We start from the raw sequence: 20,663 nt of genomic DNA on the forward strand, positions 1-20,663 counted from the left end.
TGAGCTGGGAGGGCGGCTGCAGAAGAGGTGAATCTTGTGCCTGGGGAAGGCTAGTGGAGGGCAGAGTGACAAGGTGCCTGGATGTTTTCTTTGGGGCTCCCTGGGCAGAGAGCTGACACCCCAGGGTTCACATCCTCTGGCTCTCTCCCCCGCCCACCCCACACTGGCAAAGGGGCCGAGATCTGCCCCCCCTCCCGCCCAAGCCCTTGTTTCCTCCCTGCTGTGGCTGTTGCAATCCCAGATTGCAGAACAGTGTTAGCAGTGACGTGTGCTGCCCCCCCCCCCCGCAGCTCCCCACTTCCTGCCGCGGGGAGGGGGGGACTCCTCCTGCCCGGCCTCCTTCCCAGAGTCTCCCAGACAGGGGGCCTCTTCACGAGGGGGCCCTGGAGTCATTTGATCCCAGTGGCTGCAGACAGCCCTTGGAAGGGAAGCAGCTGCTGATCTGTGGAACTGGGTGGGGGGCATGTGAGACCTAGGCAGTGTCCGGAGCTGAGCTGACCCCATCAGGCTAGGGTGACTGAGCTGACCCCCACCTCCCCAGCCCCCATTGGAGCAGCTGGCCTGTGTAGGAGAGGCCAGGAAGGAGTGTGCTGAGTTTCCTGGTTCTCAACCCTGCCAGTGGGAGCACTTGAAGGGAGGCTGTTTGGCTCCCCGGCCCTGGCTGGGCCAGTCCTCTGGGAAGGGGCTGGCTGGAGAGACTGCAGGCCCTGGGCCCCAGCCTGGCCAGATGCTTTCCCTGGTGGGGATGCTGTAAAGGCCATGTGGGGGGACCCACCAGCTGCTGGTGGGGAGGGGGCTGGGAACAAAGGGGAGACGGCACTGGGCCATGGCAGCTCTTGCTGTGCCCGGCCCTGCTTGGTCAGTGTGGATGGAAGATGGGTGTGGAATGGCGATTGCCATGTCTGCCGTGCTGTGCCACCCAACAGGCTTGCGGAGTCTTGGTGAGCCAGCTGCAAGGGGCTGGGGCTGACTAGCATGGGGTGCTTCAGTGAGTGTCATCACCCTACTTCATAGGAGCAGAGCTGGGGATAAAACCCAGGGATCCTGACTCCCAGTGCCCCTGCTCTAGCCACTCGACCCTGCCGTCTCTGATCCCAGTAATGACTTTCTCTGTGAATCACTTCCATTTTCTTCCTGCATCTGACTCTGCAGTGCAAGCTCTGGGGGGTGGGGCTGCCAGTGGGGCAAAGCAGGCTGATTATCTGGGAATCCTCTCTCCAGGTCAGGGCTCCAGGCCCTGCTGCTGGGGAGTTGGAACCAGATGGGGCTGAGCCCCGGAGACTGGATGCAGGGGGCCTGGGCAGCTCCTGGCAGTCTCTCTGCAGAGCCGGCTCTGACCTGTCACCCAGCTCATGGATTCCAGGGGGAAGAGGTTGGCGCCTGGTGGGGGCAGTGGCTGGCTCTGCAAGGGTAGCCTGGGTGGCCCTGTGCCCACCACTTCCTGCGGGGTGAGCCAGGAGTAGCTGGGCAGTTTCTGTGCTGTGCCGTCGCCCGGTCCCCGCTACCCCTAGTGCCAGGCCACGGCACAGCCGCCGTGCAGGCAGGTGCTGCAGCTCGCTGTGGCAGGTTCCCGTCTCCTTGCTGCCTGCCTTGGAATGCCAGACAGGTGGATGGGCCTCCTGCTGCCCCGCCCCGAACAGGTGAATCACCGGCTGCTGCGCTGCCTGGCCAGGAGTAGGAGCAGGATCTGGATGGGGCCGCGCTGCCTGGCTGCTGGAAATCATGGGCTGGAGTGTGGGGCTGGAGCACCAACTGAATGCTGACCTGTGCCCCCCACTACCGCTCCTCTCTGCCAGAACAAGCACAGTGCCCCCAGCCCCCTGCTCCAGCTCACTGGAGCAGGCTCCCATCTGCATGCTGGGTTCTTTGTGCTCTGGAGACAGCCCCCCCCCCCCGGTGCTGTGGGAGGGGGGCAGATAGGATTGAGTGTGGGGGGCGGGAGGCACCAAGGATCGGGGGGCAGGAGGGGCGTAGTGGAGGGCAGAGAAGATCAGGGGGAGGGGTGGAAGGGGCACAGCAGAAGCAGAGATGATTGGAGGGGGTGGCAGAAATGAGCAGCCGGGGGAGGAGGGAGAGGCTTGGGGGGGGACAGGGGGCAGAGAGGAGCAGCCGGAGGGCAGGAGAGGTACGGCGGGGATAGAGGAGTGGCTGGAGGAGGTAGAAGGGAGGCAGAAGGCAGAGAGGAGAAGCTGGGAGGAGGCTGGAGAGGGGCAGAGAGGAGCAGCCAAGATGGTGGGGGCAGGGGGAGAGGGGCAGTGGGGGGCAGCCGGGAGGGCAGAGAGGAGCGGTGGGGGAGCACAGGGGGCAGCCAGGATGGCAGAGAGGGGCAGGGGCAGAGAGGAGGGGCCGGGGAGGATCAGAGTGGGGCAGGGGGCAGAGAGGAGCAGCCCTGGGGCAGAGCTGGCGAGCTCTAGGTGGATGAACTCTGACTAGGGGACAGAGGGGAGCTGCCGGGGGGCAGGACGGGCGCGACAGGGAGCAGAGAGGAGCGGCCGGGGCTCTCCCTGCCGTTTGGCCCAGCATGGTGCTGGTGCTGCTGGAACCTGTCGAACGGGTTGGAGCTGGCTCAGGGAGGGCTGGGGGAGGGGAGAGAGAATGTAGCTCCTTCCCAGTGCCAGAAATCTGCCCCACTCAGTGTGCGGGGCCCCTCACAGGGGGGCAGCTCCCTGTGGGCCCCATGTGCCCTACCGTGCCAGCCTGGAGCTGGGTTTGCAGCCTGGGTCTGTCTGCCAGGCACCTTGGGGTGAGAAGGTGGGGCTGGTTTAGGCTGGATTGTGCCCGCCCAGATGCCACAGGAAGGGGTGCAGAATGAGTGTGGGAGTTGGAGAAGTGGGAAGGTGGGGGACAGGATTGGAGCAGGCTCTGATAGGGTGGGGGGAGTGGTGATGGATGGGGGAGGGGCCCATGCGGAATATGTAGGTGGGGGACAGGATTGGAGCAGGGGCTGATGGGATCAGGGGGATGGATGGGGAGGGGGCTGTTGGGGAATGCATGTGGGAGGATGGAATTGGAAGAGGGGCGTGAGGTCAGGGAGAGCAGTAGGGACCACTGGGGGATGGGAGGGGGCACATGCCAGGGTAGCCCCCATCTGTCAGGTGAGGGGGCATTCTGGGAGCTGTGTGGCCTGGTGGTCAGAGCAAGGGGAGGCGGGCTGGGAGTCAGGACTCCTGGGTTCTATTCTCTAAAGCTGGTTGCTGCCTCCTGCAGCTGGGAGGTATGGGGAGGAAGTTGTGCCCCTGTGCGCTCTCGTGCCCAGGGGCATCCCATCCCTCCAGGAGCGGGTGCCTGAGGCAACTGCCGGGGTGACTCATGGGGTGACGCGGCAGTGGAGCCGCTGAGTCACCGCCCCACGGAGCGGGCTGGGTGCCGGGCTCCACTCCCCAGACATGAGCAGGCAGGAGTATTGCCATGGGGCTGGGAAGGGGGCTGCCTTCCCAGCGTGGGAGCCTGGCTCTGCCTGCGGGGGAGGGCGCTGCCAGGTTTTGGGATACAGGGCCCTGCTCCCCTACTGCTTCCTGCCACAGGGATGCCTGTCCCCACATCCCGTTTCCCTTTCCAGGGGCTGGGTGGGTGGATGTGGTGGGAAGCTCTGCCAACCCCAGCCTTGCACTCAGGGTGGCCCCCCACACACATGCAGGGAGAGGGGAGTTGGCATCTCACCAAGTGCTGCTGGAGGGAGCCCAAAATGGAGTGTGCAGGATGGGGATGGGGGGGTCCGCAGGGCATTCCTGGTCCATGCTGGGGCCAGTGGAGTTGCCTGTGTCACTGCTGGGGGGCTGCATGGCCTGGGATGGTCAGTGGCATTTGCTGTGGTTGCTGCTGAGGCAGGCACAGCTGTCCGTCCGCAGACTCCAGGGGATGGGGAGGGGGAGGAGTTCCTGCAGGCAGTATTGGTCAATGGGTCTGAGCCGGGGGCAGGGGAGTTATGGTCTTGATGGGCCCATTGCTCCGATCTGGGGGTCCAGTGCGGCAGGAGAGAAGGGCTACAAGGCTGGATGGGCCCATGGGTGTGGCAGGTGGGGGCATCTGGTCTGCACTATCTCTCTCCTCACCATCCCTTTCTCCCACCCCGTCTGTGCCCCCAGCACCATGCATGCTCTGCCCTCTCCTCTCCCTGTTGGGCCATGCCCCCAGCTCTGGGGGGGTAGGGCCCAGCGCTCTGGAGAGCTGGTCTAATTCCAGGCCTGGGCAGAGTCCCTGCTGTCCTGCGGTACTTGCGTGACCAGATGTCCCGGTTTTATAGGGACAGTCCCAATATTTGGGGCTTTTTCTTACATAGGCTCCTGTTACCCCCTACCCTCGTCCCGATTTTTCACACTTGCTGGTCACCCTACGCGGTCCCTTCCTGCAGGGCACTGGAGGGAGCAGGGCAGGAGCACAGGATCTCCTCCAGTCCCAGCCTCTCCCAGCAGGGGATGCTGTATAGAGCAGGCTGGGAACTCCCGTGCTGTGGTGGGGTGAACTGAGCACCCCCCTGTTTCTGCTGCAGGGTGCCCCCCGGGATTGAGGGCCTGGTTTGCAGGCCCTGGAGAGCAGAGCAAACAGGCATTCTGCGTTGCCCTGGGAACGGCAGGCGAGGGGGGTGGGGGTTGGCTGGAGCTGCCGCTGAGCCGGAGACAGGAGCAGATTGGAGGGTATAATCTGTGCACTAGGACCCAGGCTCTGGTGCGGCTCCCCCCAGCGGGTGCCCTCTGGAGCCAGCCCAGCCTGAGGGCGAGCGCCCAGGTGCTGCCCAGCGCTGGCTCCGTCCTGGGACCTGAGCTGTCCTCAGGAGCGAGCCTAGAACTGGGGCTGGGAGGCAGGATGGTCCTGCCCAGCCTGGCTCAGCCCGGCAGGCTTGGCTGCCCTCCCATCCTCCACCTCTCAGCCCCTGCACACCGTGGGTCTCGGACCCAGCCCTGTGGGGCATGCTCCAGGCTGTGAGCCCTGCAGAGAGCCCTCCTGTGGCCTCCCCATTGCAGAGCTCCCAGCATGCGCTGCTCCAGCTTGGCTAGCTAGAGACCTGTGAGCTGGGCCCCGCTCACTGGCGGGCTGGGCCTACCCTGGCTTAGTCCTATAGGACGTAGCCCTCGGGGGGGGGAGGGACTCTACCCTACTCCCTCTGCATGCGCCCCGAGGAGGTGAAGCTGGGGGGGGGGCAGGGAACCAGAGAGGGGTGCGGACCTGCTGGCTGGGCCAGGTTCCACTGGGAGTGGGTGCCCCGTGGACGAGCTCTGGGCGGTGGGGTCCCGGGGTCGGAGCGGGGTCTCGGGGCCGCCCCTGCGGACGAGCTCTCGGCGGTGGGGTCCCGGGGTCGGAGCGGGGTCCCGGGGCCGCCCCTGCGGACGAGCTCTCGGCGGTGGGGTCCTGGGGTCGGAGCGGGGTCTCGGGGCCGCCCCTGCGGACGAGCTCTCGGCGGTGGGGTCCCGGGGTCGGAGCGGGGTCCCGGGGCCGCCCCTGCGGACGAGCTCTCGGCGGTGGGGTCCCGGGGTCGGAGCAGGGGCTGGGCTTGGGCAGGTGCTAAGAGGTGCAGCAGCAGGTGAGATCTTAGGAATGACGGGGTGTGGGGGGCTCAGGGAGTGGGTCCTGAATTGGCTGACGCCAGCGCTTCACAGTTTGTAGCGGGTGGGGGTGATTCTCTGCCGATCTGGGTTAGCAATACAGCCCCATGCGGTGGTGCTGCTCTGCTAGTATAAAGGGGCCTTGTACTGGTGTAGCACGTCTCCTTCCTTGTGCAGGGATAGCTACACAATGGGGAGCCCTTTTGCACTGGCACAGATTCCCCCATGCTTGGAGCTGTACCCCGATGCTGAGCCCAGTCTGGTTTGCCAGCAGACCAATACTTCAGGGTCAGGAAGCAGAGTCAGACTCAGTGGCCCCTTCTCCCCTGGCCAGGGTTATAGGCCGAGGCAGGGAGGATCCCCCTGGGGGAGCAGAGAGGGAGGGTTAAAAGTTTCAGTGGAGATCTGGCAAGGGCTGGGGGAACAAGGAGGGGGTAAAGTGAGCAGCTGGCACAATGATGAGTTCACGCTGGTGCCAACTGAGGCCCTGCAAAGGGAGCTGAGCCCACAGGGCGAATGGGCAGCACAGGGCAGGGGGTGTTTGGAGCAGAGCAATGCCAAGCAATGCCTGTTGGAGGGAATAACCTGAGATCTGGGGCAACCCCCAAGACCAGCACCAACTGCATGAGGGCCAGGCTACCCTGGGGACAGCTTGTTGGAGCCACGGGGATGGAGGTGGCTGATGTGCTGTGGCATGGGGGCCTATGGCTGGGTGCTGAGTGCAGGGCTGGGTGCCCACCCACAGAGCACAGTTGGGGGATGGGCTGGGCCAGAGACAACCTCCCCCCCCAAGGAACCCCTGGCAACCAATAAAAGTAGAGGAAATTGATGGACTCTAACCCTACCCCGAAAAGAGAGACCAGTTGGAGACTCCATGATGCTTCCCCTAGGAAGTTCATTGCCAGTGACGTGATGTAGCAGGTGCCCAGATGCAGTGGTGATGGGTGTGTGGCCTTCCTGCACTGGTTCCGGGCGTTTACCCTTAGTCTCGATCCTCCGCTTGAGGGAGGGACTCACACCAATGTGCCCCCGCTCTGCAGGTGCCAGCCTGGGCTGATTGGCGAGCGTTGCCAGTTCCAGGACCCCTGCCACCAGTCGCCCTGTGCCAATGGGGGCGTGTGTGAGAGCTCCCTCAAGGATGGCACCGTGCAGTACCAGTGCACCTGCCCCAAGGGCTTCCGAGGTGAGGGTCATGTAGGTGGGGGGCATGCTGGTCTAGGGGAGGGGGTGGCGCCCAGCTTGGATTGTGGAGGAGGGGCCAGGATCTGAGCAGGCTGGAGAGGAGGACCCATGCCATGCAGGCCTAAGGGAGATGGGGGATGGCCATAGGGGTGCTGTGGGAGATGGGGAGGGACCCTCAAGCCAGCTGTGGGAGGGGGACGGAACCTGACTGAACAAGGCTGGTGCGGGAGGAGGGATGGGCACACCTTGGCCCCAGGGCGGGGATCTGCTTGGCCTAGGGTGAAGGGCTTTCTGGGGTGTCCTCATGCCCAACCAGGCCCTGCTCACAGACCCGCCCCCCCTCGCCCCCCACAGGTCAGGACTGCTCCCTGGCTGATGCCTGTGCCAACAACCCCTGCGCCAACGGGGCCCGCTGCACCAACTGGAACAGCCGCTACAACTGCACCTGCCCGCCAGGCTACCAGGGCCGCAACTGCCGCATGGACGTGGACGAGTGCCGGGCGCCGGGCGTCTGCCGCCATGGGGGCACCTGCTTCAACACGCCAGGCTCCTTCCGCTGCCAGTGCCCGGCCGGCTTCACGGGGCATCTGTGTGAAAGCGTCTACATGCCCTGCGCGCCCTCACAGTGCCTCAACGGGGGCACGTGTCGCCAGACCGGGGAGCTGAGCTACGAGTGTGCCTGCCTGCCGGGTGAGGGGGTGGGAGGCTGGTGGGGGGGCTGGGGAGGGAGTGGGGTGCTGAGCAGAGTTGGGGGCAGCACTCTGGGCTGCAGGGGTTGGTGTGTGGGGGCCTGGCGGAGACAGTGCTGGAGGAATCTGTTCCGGGGGATGCTGTTCCCCTCCCTTAGCGCTGGGGGCAGGCGTTGTTAGGAGTGTGTCTCTTCCCCTGCCCTGGCGCGTGTGCCCATGGGGCTAGCGGCTCCAGGCAGCGCTGCAGGAAGCTCATCGGAAGCTGTAAATGGCGCTGGGAGAACCTGGACCCTGGCCAGGAAGGAAACAATCCCAGGGAGCGTCCGGGAGAGCAGCAGGGCCGGAGCTTGGGGGGCTCCCAACCCTGGGCCATCCCCTCCCCTCCCCTGCTCCCCAGAGCCCCCTTTGGCCCCCTCCCCAGCTCAAGCCAACCGTTTCTTTCTCCCCTGTTAGTCCCCTGTTAGTCCCTTCAGCCCCCTGCCCCCAAATAATGGCTCATTCTCATCTAAGCTGCAGCTCTGCTCCTGCCAAATCCTGCACCCTCTGCCAGTTGGCTTGGCACTGGGAACACAGGGAAGGAGGGGTACGGTCTGGGGGACCCTGTGTGTGTGTGGGGGCCAGGCCCTGTGGTCTGTGTGTGCGTGTGTGGGGGACAGCGGGTTCGGGGGCGCTGTATGCGTGTGTGCGAGGGACAGCGGGCTTGTGGGCACCGTGTTTGTGTGGGGCGGGGGAGTGGGCTTGGGGATGCTGTGTGGGGGAGCAGCGAGTTTTGGGGGTGCTGTGGGTGCGTGTGAGCAGGGTTTGGGGAGCTGTGTGTGCGTGTGGGGAGGAGCAGGCTCGGGGGCGCTGTGTGTGCGTGGGGGGGAGAGCGGGCTCGGGGACGCTGTGTGCATATGGCAGGAGCTGGCTCTGGGTCTGCTGTGTGTGCCAGGGGGCTGAGAGCTCAGGGGCACTGTGTGGGGGGGTGCAGGCTCAGGGGCGCTGTGTGGGGGAGCAGCGAGTTTTGGGGGCGCTGTGTGTGTGTGTGTGAGCAGGGTTTGGGGAGCTGTGTGTGCATGTGGGGGGGAGCAGGCTCGGGGGACAGAGAGCTCAGCGGTGCAGTGTGTGCTGGGGGGGCAGCAGGCTCGGAGGTGCTGTGTGTGTGGGGGGGAGCAGGCTCAGGGGTGCTGTGTATGTGTGTGTAGCGGGGGAGCAGGCTCGGGGGTGGTGGGGGGTGGGGCAGTGAGCTTTGGGGGCACTGTGTGTGTGTGGGGGGGGTGGGGGCAGCAGGCTCAGTCGCTGTGTGTGCGTGGCATGGGAGCGGGCTCGGGGGTGCTGTGTGTGCCAGGGGGCAGAGAGCTCGGATGCTGTGTGTGCGTGGGGGGCGGGGGTTGGGGGGGGCAGCAGGCTCGGGCGCACTGTGTGTGTCTGTGGGGGGACAGTGGGCTCGGGGGTGCTGTGTGCGCGTTGGAGGAGCCAGCTCTTGGGCAGAGAGCTCAGGTGCTTTGTGTGCGTGGAGCGGGGTATAGCGGGCTCGGGGCTGCTCTGTGTGCGTGGGGGGGAGAGCGGGCTCAGGGAGCTGTGTACGTGGGGGAGAGCAGGCTCGGGGGCGCTGTGTGTACGTGGGGGGGTGTTCCTGCTGCAGCGTGGCCTTGGGCCGAGCAGAGCTGCGTGGAGCCAGAGGGGCAGGCAGCCCATCCGTTGCGCCCTGCAGCAAACCCTGCTGGGGCCTGTGGAGAGGGCCTCCCGCAGAATCTGGCCCTGCCATGCTTGAGGCGGCTCTGCTGTGGCCCTGGGGCTTTTCTCACCCTTCCTGGCCAAGCTGCTGAATCCACCATTGCCCTGGGGGTACCCCTTGTCTGCAGTGACCCCTCGTCCTGCTCCCTGACCCTTCGCAGAAGCTCCTGCTTCTGTTGCTGTGAGCCCCCGTGTGGGCAAAGGGGAAAACTGGCCTGCCTCACTCAGCCCTGCTGGGACCTGCATTTGTTCCAGGGGTCTGCTGGGTTGCAGCAAGGGGCAGGGGGCTGGATCCAGGACTCCTGAGTTCTGTTCCCAACACTGAGCAGGGCGAGGGGTGGGGGGGTTGGGAGTCAGTTGCCTGGTCTCTGTTTCAGGTTTAGCCAGACTCTGTTTGGCCGGCTGCCTCTCGGATGGGGCTGGGGGGTGGATTCGAGCTCCGTGCCTCTTGGGGCCTGGGTGGAGACGCTCTGGACTGGGGAGCAGGTGGAGGGGGCCGGGGCCGGGGAGCAGGTGGGAGACGTTCTGTGGCCAGGGCCGGGGTGCAGGTGGAGACGCTCAGGGCCGGGGGCTCGGGGCCAGGGCCGGGGAGCAGGTGGAGGGGGCTGGGGCCAGGGAGCAGGTGGGAGACGTTCTGTGGCCAGGGCCGGGGTGCAGGTGGAGATGCTCAGGGCCGGGGGCTTGGGGCCAGGGCCGGGGAGCGGGTGGAGGGGGCCGGGGCCAGGGAGCAGGAGAGAGACGCTTGGGCCAGGGAGTGGGTGGAGACGCTTGGGGCCAGGGCCGGGGAGTGGGTGGAGACGCTCAGGTCTGGGGAGCGGGTGTACGTGCCCTCTCTGACTGGGTGGTGCTCTCTTTCTCCAGGTTTTGAAGGGCAAAACTGTGAGATCAACATTGATGATTGCCCAGGCCACAAGTGTCTGAACGGGGGCACCTGTGTGGACGGGGTCAACACCTACAACTGCCAGTGCCCGCCCGAGTGGACAGGTACCACCTAGCGCCCTGCCCAGCGGCAGGAGTTAACCCCTCGCTGGCCACCCCCAGCAGTGCAGTCAGCTCTATGGGTCCTGAGCCTTAGAGCCAACATCTAACCCTGTGGGCACGGACTGTGTGTCCAGCAGCCCAGGGCTGCCATAGGACCCCAGGAGGAATGTGGCACAGGGCGTTCCCTTCTAGGGGGCACCGGCTCTGATCCAGTCCCAGGGCAGGAGTCTGGCTGGCTCAGAGGGTGGGGAATGGGACACAGGGCCTTTCCCCTTTACGGGGCGCTGGCTCTGATCCAGCCCCAGGACAGGGGACTGATTGGCTGAGGTGGTGGGGAACGGGACACGGGCCCTTTCCCCTCTAGGGGTGCTAGCTCTAACCTGCCCAGGCTCAGCCCCCTTCTCCCCCAGGCCAGTTCTGCACAGAGGACGTAGATGAGTGCCAGCTGCAGCCCAATGCCTGCCACAATGGGGGCACCTGCTTCAACACCAACGGCGGGCACACCTGCGTGTGCGTCAACGGCTGGACGGGCGAGAGCTGCAGTGAAAACATTGACGACTGTGCCACGGCCGTCTGCTTCAACGGGGCCACCTGCCACGACCGCGTGGCCTCCTTCTACTGCGCCTGCCCCATGGGCAAGACAGGTGAGGTGGTGGGGGGGGTCCGGCCTGGCTCAGCCCAATCTCAGATCTCCTAGCATCCCTCACCGTGGGATTTGGGATTCTTCTCCCCATGCTTAACCCCTCCCCCTGACGGTCTGTGGTGGGCTGAGGGGATGGGGCTTAGGGGTTGGCCAAGGGGATGGGAAGGGCTAGGAAGGACCTGAAGGGGCAGGGGATGGCTGAGTGGAAGGGGGCAGGGAGACGGGGGCAGAAGGAGTGGAAGCAGGTGGGAGGGAGACCTGAGGTGAGGGTGACAGGCTGGCTGAGTGGAAGGAGTTGAGAGGAGGGCTGTGAGGGGTAGGGAGCTGGGGCAAGGGAATAGCGTGGGAGTGCGGGGGGAGCTGCTGGGGGTTGGTGGGTGTGGGTTGGGGGGAACTGGAGCCAGCTGGGGAGTGTGTGGGTGTGGGAGGACTGGGGACGGTTGGGTGGGGGTTGGTGGGTGTCTATGTGGGTGGGAGGTACTGGGGCCAGCTATGGGGGGAGGGTGTTGGTGGATCGGTGTGGGTGTGGGGGACTGGGGGTGGGAGTTGGGGTGTGCAGGTTGGGGTGTGTGACTGGGGTTGTCAGGGGGAGTTGGTGGGTCTATGGGGTGGGGGAGGCCGGGGCCGGCTGGATGGGGGGTTGGTGTGTGTCTGCAGGTGTGGAGGGAGGGGGGGACCAGGGCTGGCTGGGTGGCTCTGTGGGTGGGGAGGACTGGGGCTGGCTGCGGGGTGGGGCTTGGTGGGTCTGTGTGAGGGGACTGGATCTGTCTGCGGGGGAGGGAGTTGGTGTGTGTGGGGGTGACTGGGACCAGCTATGGGGGGGTTGGTGGGTGTTTGTGCAGGTGGGGGGGACTGGGGCTGGCTTAGGGGGTTGGTGGGTATCTGTGCGGGAGGCCAGGGCCGGCTGGGTGGGGAGGTTTGTTGTGTGTGGGTGGGGAGGAGGGATGGGGTGCATTCCTTAGCCTTCCAGGATGGGACTGGCACTCTGCTCCCTGAGGGCCAGGCTAGCTGGGCTTCCGCAGGGTGCTTGCCTCGCGGCTGCCTACGCCCCCTCACTCCCTCCCTCTGCCAGGTCTCCTGTGCCACCTGGACGACGCCTGCGTCAGCAACCCCTGTCATGAGGATGCCATCTGCGACACCAACCCTGTGAATGGCCGGGCCATCTGCACCTGCCCCCCAGGCTTCACTGGGGGGGCCTGTGACCAGGATGTGGATGAGTGCTCTATTGGTGAGGCGGGGCCCTTTGCTCAGTGATGGGGTCGGGGTGGGGGAGGTTGGGCCAGGATTTGGGAGGGGGCGGCTGGCCGGCCCGCCCTTTGCTCAGTGATGGGGTCGGGGTGGGGGAGGTTGGGCCAGGATTTGGGAGGGGGCGGCCGGCCCGCCCGCCCTTTGCTCAGTGATGGGGTCGGGGTGGGGGAGGTTGGGCCAGGATTTGGGAGGGGGCGGCCGGCCCGCCCGCCCTTTGCTCAGTGATGGGGTCGGGGTGGGGGAGGTTGGGCCAGGATTTGGGAGGGGGCGGCCGGCCCGCCCGCCCTTTGCTCAGTGATGGGGTTGGAGTGGGGGAGGTTGGGCCAGGATTTGGGAGGGGGCGGCCGGCCGGCCGGCCCTTTGCTCAGTGATGGGGTTGGAGTGGGGGAGGCCTGGCTGGGATCGGGGTGAGGCAGGGGTTGGGGGGGTCTGGCCCCCACCCTGTCTCTGACTTGGCCACATCCCTGCAGGCGCCAACCCGTGCGAGCACTTTGGCCGCTGTGTGAACACGCAGGGCTCCTTCCAGTGTCAGTGCGGGCGTGGCTATACGGGTCCCCGCTGCGAGACTGACATCAACGAGTGCCTGTCCATGCCCTGCCAGAACGATGCCACCTGCCTTGACCGCATTGGGGAGTTCACCTGCATCTGCATGGCGGGTGAGTGCCCCGCACCCCCTGCATTCCCCCTCCCCAGCTCGGGGAGCATTCCCCCTCCCCAGCATTGCGGGGTTCTCTCCCCAGCTCGGGGAGCATTCCCCCTCCCCAGCATTGTGGGGTTCTCTCCCCAGCTCGGGGAGCATTCCCCCTCCCCAGCATTGTGGGGTTCTCTCCCCAGCTCGGGGAGGTGAGCATTGTGCTGTCAATTCAGGGGCTGGCTGGCCTGAGTATCTGGGAATGAGAGATGTGATTTCCCGCCCCGGGCAGCTGCAAGGCATCACCTTCTAACAACACCTCACAGTGAGTTTGTTGGGACTCAGCCCAATGCCCAGCGGGGCGGGAACCTGGGTCCCCCACCCTGTATCCCAGCTGGCTCTAGCCAGCGTCCTTGCTGGCAGCCCCAGCTGAGAGGCCAGGGCTGGATGGGCGTTGGGTGCCCCTCTGTGACGGGGCTCCCCGTGGGCAGAGCCTGGCCTGGCCTGCATTCCTCTCCTGTCCATAGCAGGGAATCCTGGCTTGGCTCGGCTCCCAGGGCTTGGGAGCTGTTGGGAAGCCCAGGCGGCTGGGGCGAGGGCCCCTCCCCTGGCAGCTGGATGGCGGGATCCCGGGGGCTGGGCCTGGCAGGGAAGGCTGCAGTGCTTAATTTGGAATGAAAGAGGTGCCAGGGCTCAAGCATAACACATGTGGCAAGCCCAGAGGTGCTGGGGCTCAGCCCTGGCAAGCCCTGGCTCAAGTTAAGCACTGGAAGGCTGGCTGTGGAGTCGGCTCCTCACCCAGAGGTGCCAGAGGGGCAGGGGGTGCATAGCCGGCAGCCAGACGGTGGGAGCGCAGGGCTGTGCCTGGAATACTAATGGGGCTGGGGGAGGCCTGCGCGGGGCTGGACTGCTCCTTTTTGTCTCCCTGCTACCCCCTGTGGGGAGGAATCTTCCCCTCGTTATTTTCAGCCCTTTGTGAGGCTGGAGCTGGGGGGATGGGCAGTGCCGGCACTGCCCTCGCCAGGGCACCGGGCCCTCTTCCCCAGTCCAGCACCCTGGTGCTCTGCTGCTCCATGCTGGTGCCTGGTCATCCTGATGGGACGGGAGCCGCATAGGCCCCTTGTGGTGCAGGAGGGCGAAGGAGCCTCTGCCCCGATGCCTGCGCCAGGGATGTGGGGACCAGGGAATGGGCACGAAACCAACCCACAGACTCCGCATGCCCACCGCCTGGCCGCTCCGGGGGCCACACACAGAGCTCAGCTCAGAGCATAGAGCAGGGATCGGTGCTCTCCTAGCTCTGGGCGGGGATTGGGAGTCAGGACTCCTGGGTTCTGTCCCCAGCTCTGGGCGGGGTGTGGGGCCTAGTGGGTAGAGCAGGGGGCCTGGGAGCCAGGACTCTGGAATTCTCTCTCTCCAGCTCTGCCACTGACTGGCCTGGGCTCTGGGTGAGGGTTTCACCTCTGCATGAAATACCATCTGTGTTTTCTGCGGCCCCAGATCCTCTTCCCCCCCGCTCCCCCCGCCAGAGATGCATTGCCCCCCAACATTGCCCTCTCCTGTCACACCCCACAGGGGACAAGAGCCCCCACTGCTGTAGCCTCGAGTGGAGTGTCTGCCCACCTGTGTAGGGGGATCCCACTGCCCTAGTGATGGGACCCCCTCTGGTAATGGGCTTACTCCAGACCTCCCCCACAGCCTCTCTGCCCCATGGCGCAGCCCTAACCCCACACAGTCTGCTGCTTCCCCTGGCAGTGCCTTGCCCTCCCAGAGTCTGCCACAACCCCACCTCCCCTGCTCCATGGCACTGCCCTCCCTCCACATAGCCTGCCACTTCCTTGCCTCCCCTGCCCCATGGCACTGCCCTCCCTCCACATAGCCTGCCACTTCCTTGCCTCCCTTGCCCCATGGCACTGCCCTCCCTCCACATAGCCTGCCACCTACCCATGGCACTACCCCGGCCCCACAGCCTGCCACTTCCCCTGCCGTATGGTGCTGCCCTGCCCCCACAGAGCCTGCCACCTCCTTTCCTCCCCTGCCCCATGGCACTGCGCTCCCTCCACATAGCCTGCCACCTCCCCCTCCACATGCTGCTGCCTGCCCCACATGGCCCCTGCATGCAGCCTTGCCCCTGCCCCAGGGAGGTCTTCCGCCTCTGCCCCGTCTCTAACACTGCCTCTGGGTTCCGGCTGCAGGGTTCAGCGGCACGTTCTGCGAGATCAATGTTGACGAGTGTGACAGCAACCCCTGCGTCAACGGCGGGGTCTGCCGGGACGGGGTCAACGGCTTCACCTGCACCTGCCCCTCCGGTGAGTCTGGCTCCTCCTGGGGCCATGGGCTGGGGGCAGGCACAGAGCTCCCAGCGCGGCCTGGCTGGGTCCCGGGGCTATGGGCTGGGGGCAGGCACAGAGCTCCCAGCGCGGCCTGGCTGGGTCCCGGGGCCATGGGCTGCGGGCAGGCACAGAGCTCCCAGCGCGGCCTGGCTGGGTCCCGGGGCTATGGGCTGGGGGCAGGCACAGAGCTCCCAGCGCGGCCTGGCTGGGTCCCGGGGCCGTGGGCTGGGGGCAGGCACAGAGCTCCCAGCGCGGCCTGGCTGGGTCCCGGGGCCATGGGCTGGGGGCAGACACAGAGCTCCCAGCGCGGCCTGGCTGGGTCCCGGGGCTATGGGCTGGGGGCAGGCACAGAGCTCCCAGCGCGGCCTGGCTGGGTCCCGGGGCCATGGGCTGGGGGCAGGCACAGAGCTCCCAGCGCGGCCTGGCTGGGTCCCGGGGCCGTGGGCTGGGGGCAGGTCCCGGGGCCATGGGCTGGGGGCAGACACAGAGCTCCCAGCGCGGCCTGGCTGGGTCCCGGGGCCACGGGCTGGGGTCAGGTCCCGGGGCCATGGGCTGGGGGCAGGCACAGAGCTCCCAGCGCGGCCTGGCTGGGTCCCGGGGCCATGGGCTGGGGGCAGACACAGAGCTCCCAGCGCGGCCTGGCTGGGTCCCGGGGCCATGGGCTGGGGGCAGACACAGAGCTCCCAGCGCGGCCTGGCTGGGTCCCGGGGCCATGGGCTGGGGGCAGGCACAGAGCTCCCAGCGCGGCCTGGCTGGGTCCCGGGGCCACGGGCTGGGGGCAGGCACAGAGCTCCCAGCGCGGCCTGGCTGGGTCCCGGGGCCGTGGGCTGGGGGCAGGTCCCGGGGCCATGGGCTGCGGGCAGGCACAGAGCTCCCAGCGCGGCCTGGCTGGGTCCCGGGGCCATGGGCTGGGGGCAGACACAGAGCTCCCAGCGCGGCCTGGCTGGGTCCCGGGGCCATGGGCTGGGGGCAGGCACAGAGCTCCCAGCGCGGCCTGGCTGGGTCCCGGGGCCATGGGCTGGGGGCAGGCACAGAGCTCCCAGCGCGGCCTGGCTGGGTCCCGGGGCCATGGGCTGGGGGCAGGCACAGAGCTCCCAGCGCGGCCTGGCTGGGTCCCGGGGCCATGGGCTGGGGGCAGGCACAGAGCTCCCAGCGCGGCCTGGCTGGGCTCATGGAAGTGCCCTGGGCCGGGCTCATGGAAGTGCCCCAGGCTGGGCAGGCCGGGCTCAGCAGCAGGGGGCCTGTGGGGCAGAGGGGAGGGGGCTCTGACTGGGGAACCATAATACCCCCTCCCCCCACTTCTCCACCCCATACCTGCACTGCTCCTTTCACCCCGGAAGCCACCTCTTGCAGGGCTGATGGACAGCCAGGCTGGGGCTGTCCCTGTTGACTGGGGACAATGGCACCTTTGTTCTCCTGGGGCTGCTTCCCAGCTGGCACACAGCCCCCTGAACCCAATTTACATATGGGGCAGACGCTGGCGAGGGGGACGGGAGGAGAGCTGGCCTGCCCCATTGCCGGGCCCAGTGGGGAGCCTGTGCCATGGGCCTGCAGAGCACCCGCCTCTGGGACAGGATGTCCCCATCCAGCTCGCTCGCAGATCCACCAAGCTCGCGCCCAGTCCCACCCCCAGAGCCTGTGCCCCGTCCTGGAGCTCTTATCCCTCCCACCCTTGGACCCGGTGCCCCATCCTGGAGCCCTGCTCCCCTCCCCACCCGCAGAGCCTGCACCCTGCCCCTGAGTCCCTCTCTTCTCCCTCCCCTGGACCCTGCGTCCCATCCCAGAGCTCCTCTCCTGCCCCACCCCCAGACCCTGCACCCCTCCCCATAGCTCCTCTCCTATCCCAGGCCCTGCACCCCGCACCATCCTCGGGGTCTGTACCCCCAACTCGGAGCTCAGCTCCCTGCACCACTGTGGCCTACTCCCGGACCACAGCATATCCCTGTCCCCCTTACTTCCATGGCACCCCCCCCTCCACTGCCCCCGAGCCCCTTTGTCCACTTGGCTCCTTGCTGTTGCCCAACCCTGACCTGGAGCCTTTGCCTGAAGTTGCTCCAAGCTGCACCCCACCCCAGAACTGCAGGTGACAGGGCATCCTCGTAGCTCCTCGATATGGGGCTGCCCCTCACCTCCACACTGCCCCCCAGATACAGAATGGGCTGCCCCGCACTCACCCCCAGATGTGCCTGGCTGACCCTCCCTCGCTCAGCCCCCAGCATCTGTCCCAGGGTTGCGTCTGAGAGCACGGCTGAGGGAACGCCCCCCAGGTTGTGCCGCCCCGGGGCGGTCCCAGCACTCTCAGTGGGGACTGGGGACTCCATGGGGAGGCAGTGCAGGGCCCTGGCACACATTTGAGCCCCCTGCCTTTCTGTGCCCAGGCTTCTCCGGTTCCATGTGCCAAATTGACATTGACGAGTGCGCCAGCACGCCCTGCCAGAACGGTGCCAAGTGCGTGGACCGGCCCAACGCCTATGAGTGCCGCTGTACTGAGGGTGAGTGAGGGCTGGCGCTGAGGCTGGGCGGCTTGTCCCACAGGGGCCACAATAGTTCCTCCCATCAGCAAGGGGCAGCGGTGCTCCATTCCACCCCCATTCCCAGGCGTGGCTAGGGCCCCCACCCAGCAGTCTGGGGAAGACACTGCAGCTGCACCCCCAACCATAAGGGGGTCAGGGGTACGTCTGTATTAAACAGAGGCATTCGTGGTGCCCAGGGAGGGGGAGATGGTGCCAAGGCTGGAACCCACCTGCTAGCCACACTCTATGGGGGGCTCCCCTTACCCCATTGGAGCCCCCTCTCCTCACAGCATGGAGGATGGAGGGCCAGGTCTGGCAACGTGTGGGGCTGGTTGCCTGCACTGGGGAACCATGGCTGGGGTCACATTCCATGAGGCTGGGCTGTCCCCCTCCAGAGCCCTCCGGCATCTGGAGACGGGACAAGAATGGAGCTGCTGGAGTCTGTCCCACCTGGGCATCCCCTCCCTAACAGGCGGGGTGGCGCTACCCACATGCCATGTGGCTGTGGGGCAATCGGGCCACCCCAGCGTCACTCAAACCTGGCACTGCCCCGCAAGGAGGGTCAGAGCCAAGCCCCCCTACCCCCTGCTCCCTCCCCCAGGCTTCGAGGGCACGCTGTGCGAGAAGAACATTGATGACTGCTCTCCCGACCCCTGCCACCACGGCACCTGCCTGGACGGCATTGCCAGCTTCACCTGCTCCTGTGCTGCCGGCTACACCGGCTACCGCTGCGAGAACCAGCTCAATGAGTGCCACAGCAGTCCCTGCCAGCATGGGGGCAAATGCATCGACCGCATCAACAAGTACCAGTGCAACTGCCTTCCTGGCACCTCAGGTGGGGGCAGGGCTGGGGGCCTGCATCGCGCTGGCCGGGTCTGCCACCCCGCCCCATCCCCACAGGCCCTGGCACCGCCCCGCTCCACCCTCAGGGGTGCCCAGTGCTCCTCCTCTGCATCCCCAGGGTCCACGGCCCCTTCCCTCCCCACCCCAGGGGCACACTTTCCGCCATGTGCCTATGCTGCCCCCCTCAAGCCCCCTCCCGGTCCATGGCCCCTCCCTCCCCTGGGTCCCCTGGCTTCCCATCCCCCCAACCCTAGGACATGGACAACCCTCGCCTCAGAACACACCATGCCACCCACCCCCAGTCCCAGGGCACTCTCCTGGCTCTCCTCACTCCCACCCACCTAGCCCTAGGGCATGTGCTGTCCCCAGGAATACACTATCCCCTCAGCTCCCTATCCGCTGTTCCTGCCCCCCCAGCCCACATGCCCTGCGCTGGCCACGCCATGGGGGTGAGGTTCCCGCGTGCTGTGGCTGGCTGGCGCGGATGTAAGGCAGCCCCTCTCTCCAGGTGTGAATTGCGAGGTGAACTTCGACGACTGCGCCAGCAACCCTTGCGACTACGGCGTCTGCCGCGACGGCATCAACCGCTATGACTGCATCTGCAAGCCTGGCTTCACAGGTGAGGCAGGGACGGGGCCCAGCTCCAGGGAGCCGTGGCTCTGGGGGGTGGGTGGGGTGGGGTCCTGTGACCCTGAATCTCAGAGGATGGGGATGGGGGGGCCTGGCTCTGGGGAGCTGTTAGGGGTGGGGCCTAACTCTGGGGTGGTGGGGCCCTAGCTCTGTGGGGGTGGATGGGGGGTGGGAGCTGGGCCCCGTCACCCTGGCTTCGTGGGGTGGGGCCCTGGCTCTGGGGGTGTGTGGGGGCTAGGCCAGGGAGTGTCCTGGGCCGAGCCATACGGGGTGCCCATGCCAAGTGGGCGTGCCTCACAGGGCCCCTGTGCAACGTGGAGATCGACGAGTGCGCGTCCAGCCCCTGCCAGAATGGCGGCACCTGCATGGACGGAGAGAACGGCTTCACCTGCCTCTGCCCCGAGGGCTTCCACGACCCCCACTGCTACTCTGAGGTGGACGAGTGCAGCAGCAGCCCCTGTGTGCATGGAGCCTGCCGCGACGACATCAACGGGTGAGGGAGCGCTGCGGCCGCCCGTCCGGTCTCTACCCCACCCCGCCTGCGTATGCTCGCCCTGCCCCTGTCCTGCCCGGACCTGCCCTACGCCCCCACACCCCGCCCTGCCTGTGTCCGCCACCCCTGTCCTGCCCCGCCCTGCCCTACGCCCCCACACCCCGCCCTGCCTGCGTCCGCCACCCCCTGCCCTGCCCCGCCCTGCCCTACCCCCCCCGCCATGCCTGCGTCCGCCACCCCCTGCCCTGCCCCGCCCTGCCCTACCCCCACCCCACCCTGCCTGCGTCTGCCACCCCGTGTTCTGCCCCGACCTGCCCTACCCCCACCCCGCCCTGCCTGCATCTGCTGCCCCCGCCCTGCTCTTGTCCTGCCCCGACCTGCCCTGCCTGCGTCTGCTGCCCCCTGGCCTGCCCTTGCCCTGCCCAGTCCTGCCCCCACCCCGCCCTGCCTGCATCTGCCGCCCCCTGGCCTGCCCTTGCCCTGCCCAGTCCTGCCCCCACCCCGCCCTGCCTGCATCTGCCGCCCCTGGCCCTGCCCCAACCTGTTCTGTCCTGCCCTACCCACACCCCACACTGCTTGCATCCGCCACCCCCTGCCCTGCCCTGCCCTGCCCTTTATCCGCCACGCCACACCACGCCACGCCCCACCCCACCCAGCCTGCATCCGCCCACCCTGCCCCCACCGCGACCTGCCCTGCCCTACCCCCACCCTGCCCTGCCTGCGTCCTCCGCCCCCTGCCCTGCCTGCATCCGCCCACCCTGCCCCCACCCCACCTGCCTGCATCTGCCCGCCCTGCCCCGCCCCGCCCTACCCTGCCTGCATCCACCCGCCCTGCTCCTGCCCCTGCCCTGCCACAACCTGCCCTGCCCCCGCCCCGCCCTGCCTGCATCTGCCCCCTGCCATAGTGCTGCACTTGTCTGCCTTGCCAGAGGGAGCCCCTGGACCCAGCGGCCCCATCCCAGTGCTTGCTGTGTGGTGCCAGTTCCCCAGAGAGCCCTGGGGGCACAGGGGGGCGTCCCCTTGGGGCAGGGCCTGCAGTGACGCCCCCCTCCCCCGCAGGTACAAGTGCGAGTGCGAGCCGGGCTGGGCCGGCACCAACTGCGACCTGAACAAGAACGAGTGCGAGTCCAACCCCTGCCAGTCTGGGGGCACCTGCACCGACTACGTCAACGGCTACCGCTGCAAGTGCAAGGAGGGCTTCCAGGGTACATGTTCCCGCATCCA

General features: G+C 67.0%; 1 protein-coding gene across 1 annotated transcript in view; it reads left to right on the top strand.

Annotated features, from left to right (window-relative positions):
• NOTCH3 (notch receptor 3) overlaps positions 1-20,663 on the top strand; it is a 42,811-nt gene that overhangs the window by 8,403 nt on the left and 13,745 nt on the right. The window contains exons 3-14 of the mRNA XM_077838518.1: positions 6,581-6,723; positions 7,077-7,412; positions 9,989-10,111; positions 10,519-10,752; positions 11,824-11,979; positions 12,470-12,655; positions 14,823-14,936; positions 17,339-17,452; positions 18,075-18,308; positions 18,825-18,935; positions 19,247-19,439; positions 20,499-20,644. Of these exons, the coding sequence (XP_077694644.1) occupies positions 6,581-6,723; positions 7,077-7,412; positions 9,989-10,111; positions 10,519-10,752; positions 11,824-11,979; positions 12,470-12,655; positions 14,823-14,936; positions 17,339-17,452; positions 18,075-18,308; positions 18,825-18,935; positions 19,247-19,439; positions 20,499-20,644 (2,090 nt within the window). The remainder of the gene's footprint in view (positions 1-6,580; positions 6,724-7,076; positions 7,413-9,988; positions 10,112-10,518; positions 10,753-11,823; positions 11,980-12,469; positions 12,656-14,822; positions 14,937-17,338; positions 17,453-18,074; positions 18,309-18,824; positions 18,936-19,246; positions 19,440-20,498; positions 20,645-20,663) is intronic.

Source organism: Eretmochelys imbricata, chromosome 20 (assembly GCF_965152235.1).
Source record: "Eretmochelys imbricata isolate rEreImb1 chromosome 20, rEreImb1.hap1, whole genome shotgun sequence".
Lineage (NCBI taxonomy): Eukaryota > Metazoa > Chordata > Testudines > Cheloniidae > Eretmochelys > Eretmochelys imbricata.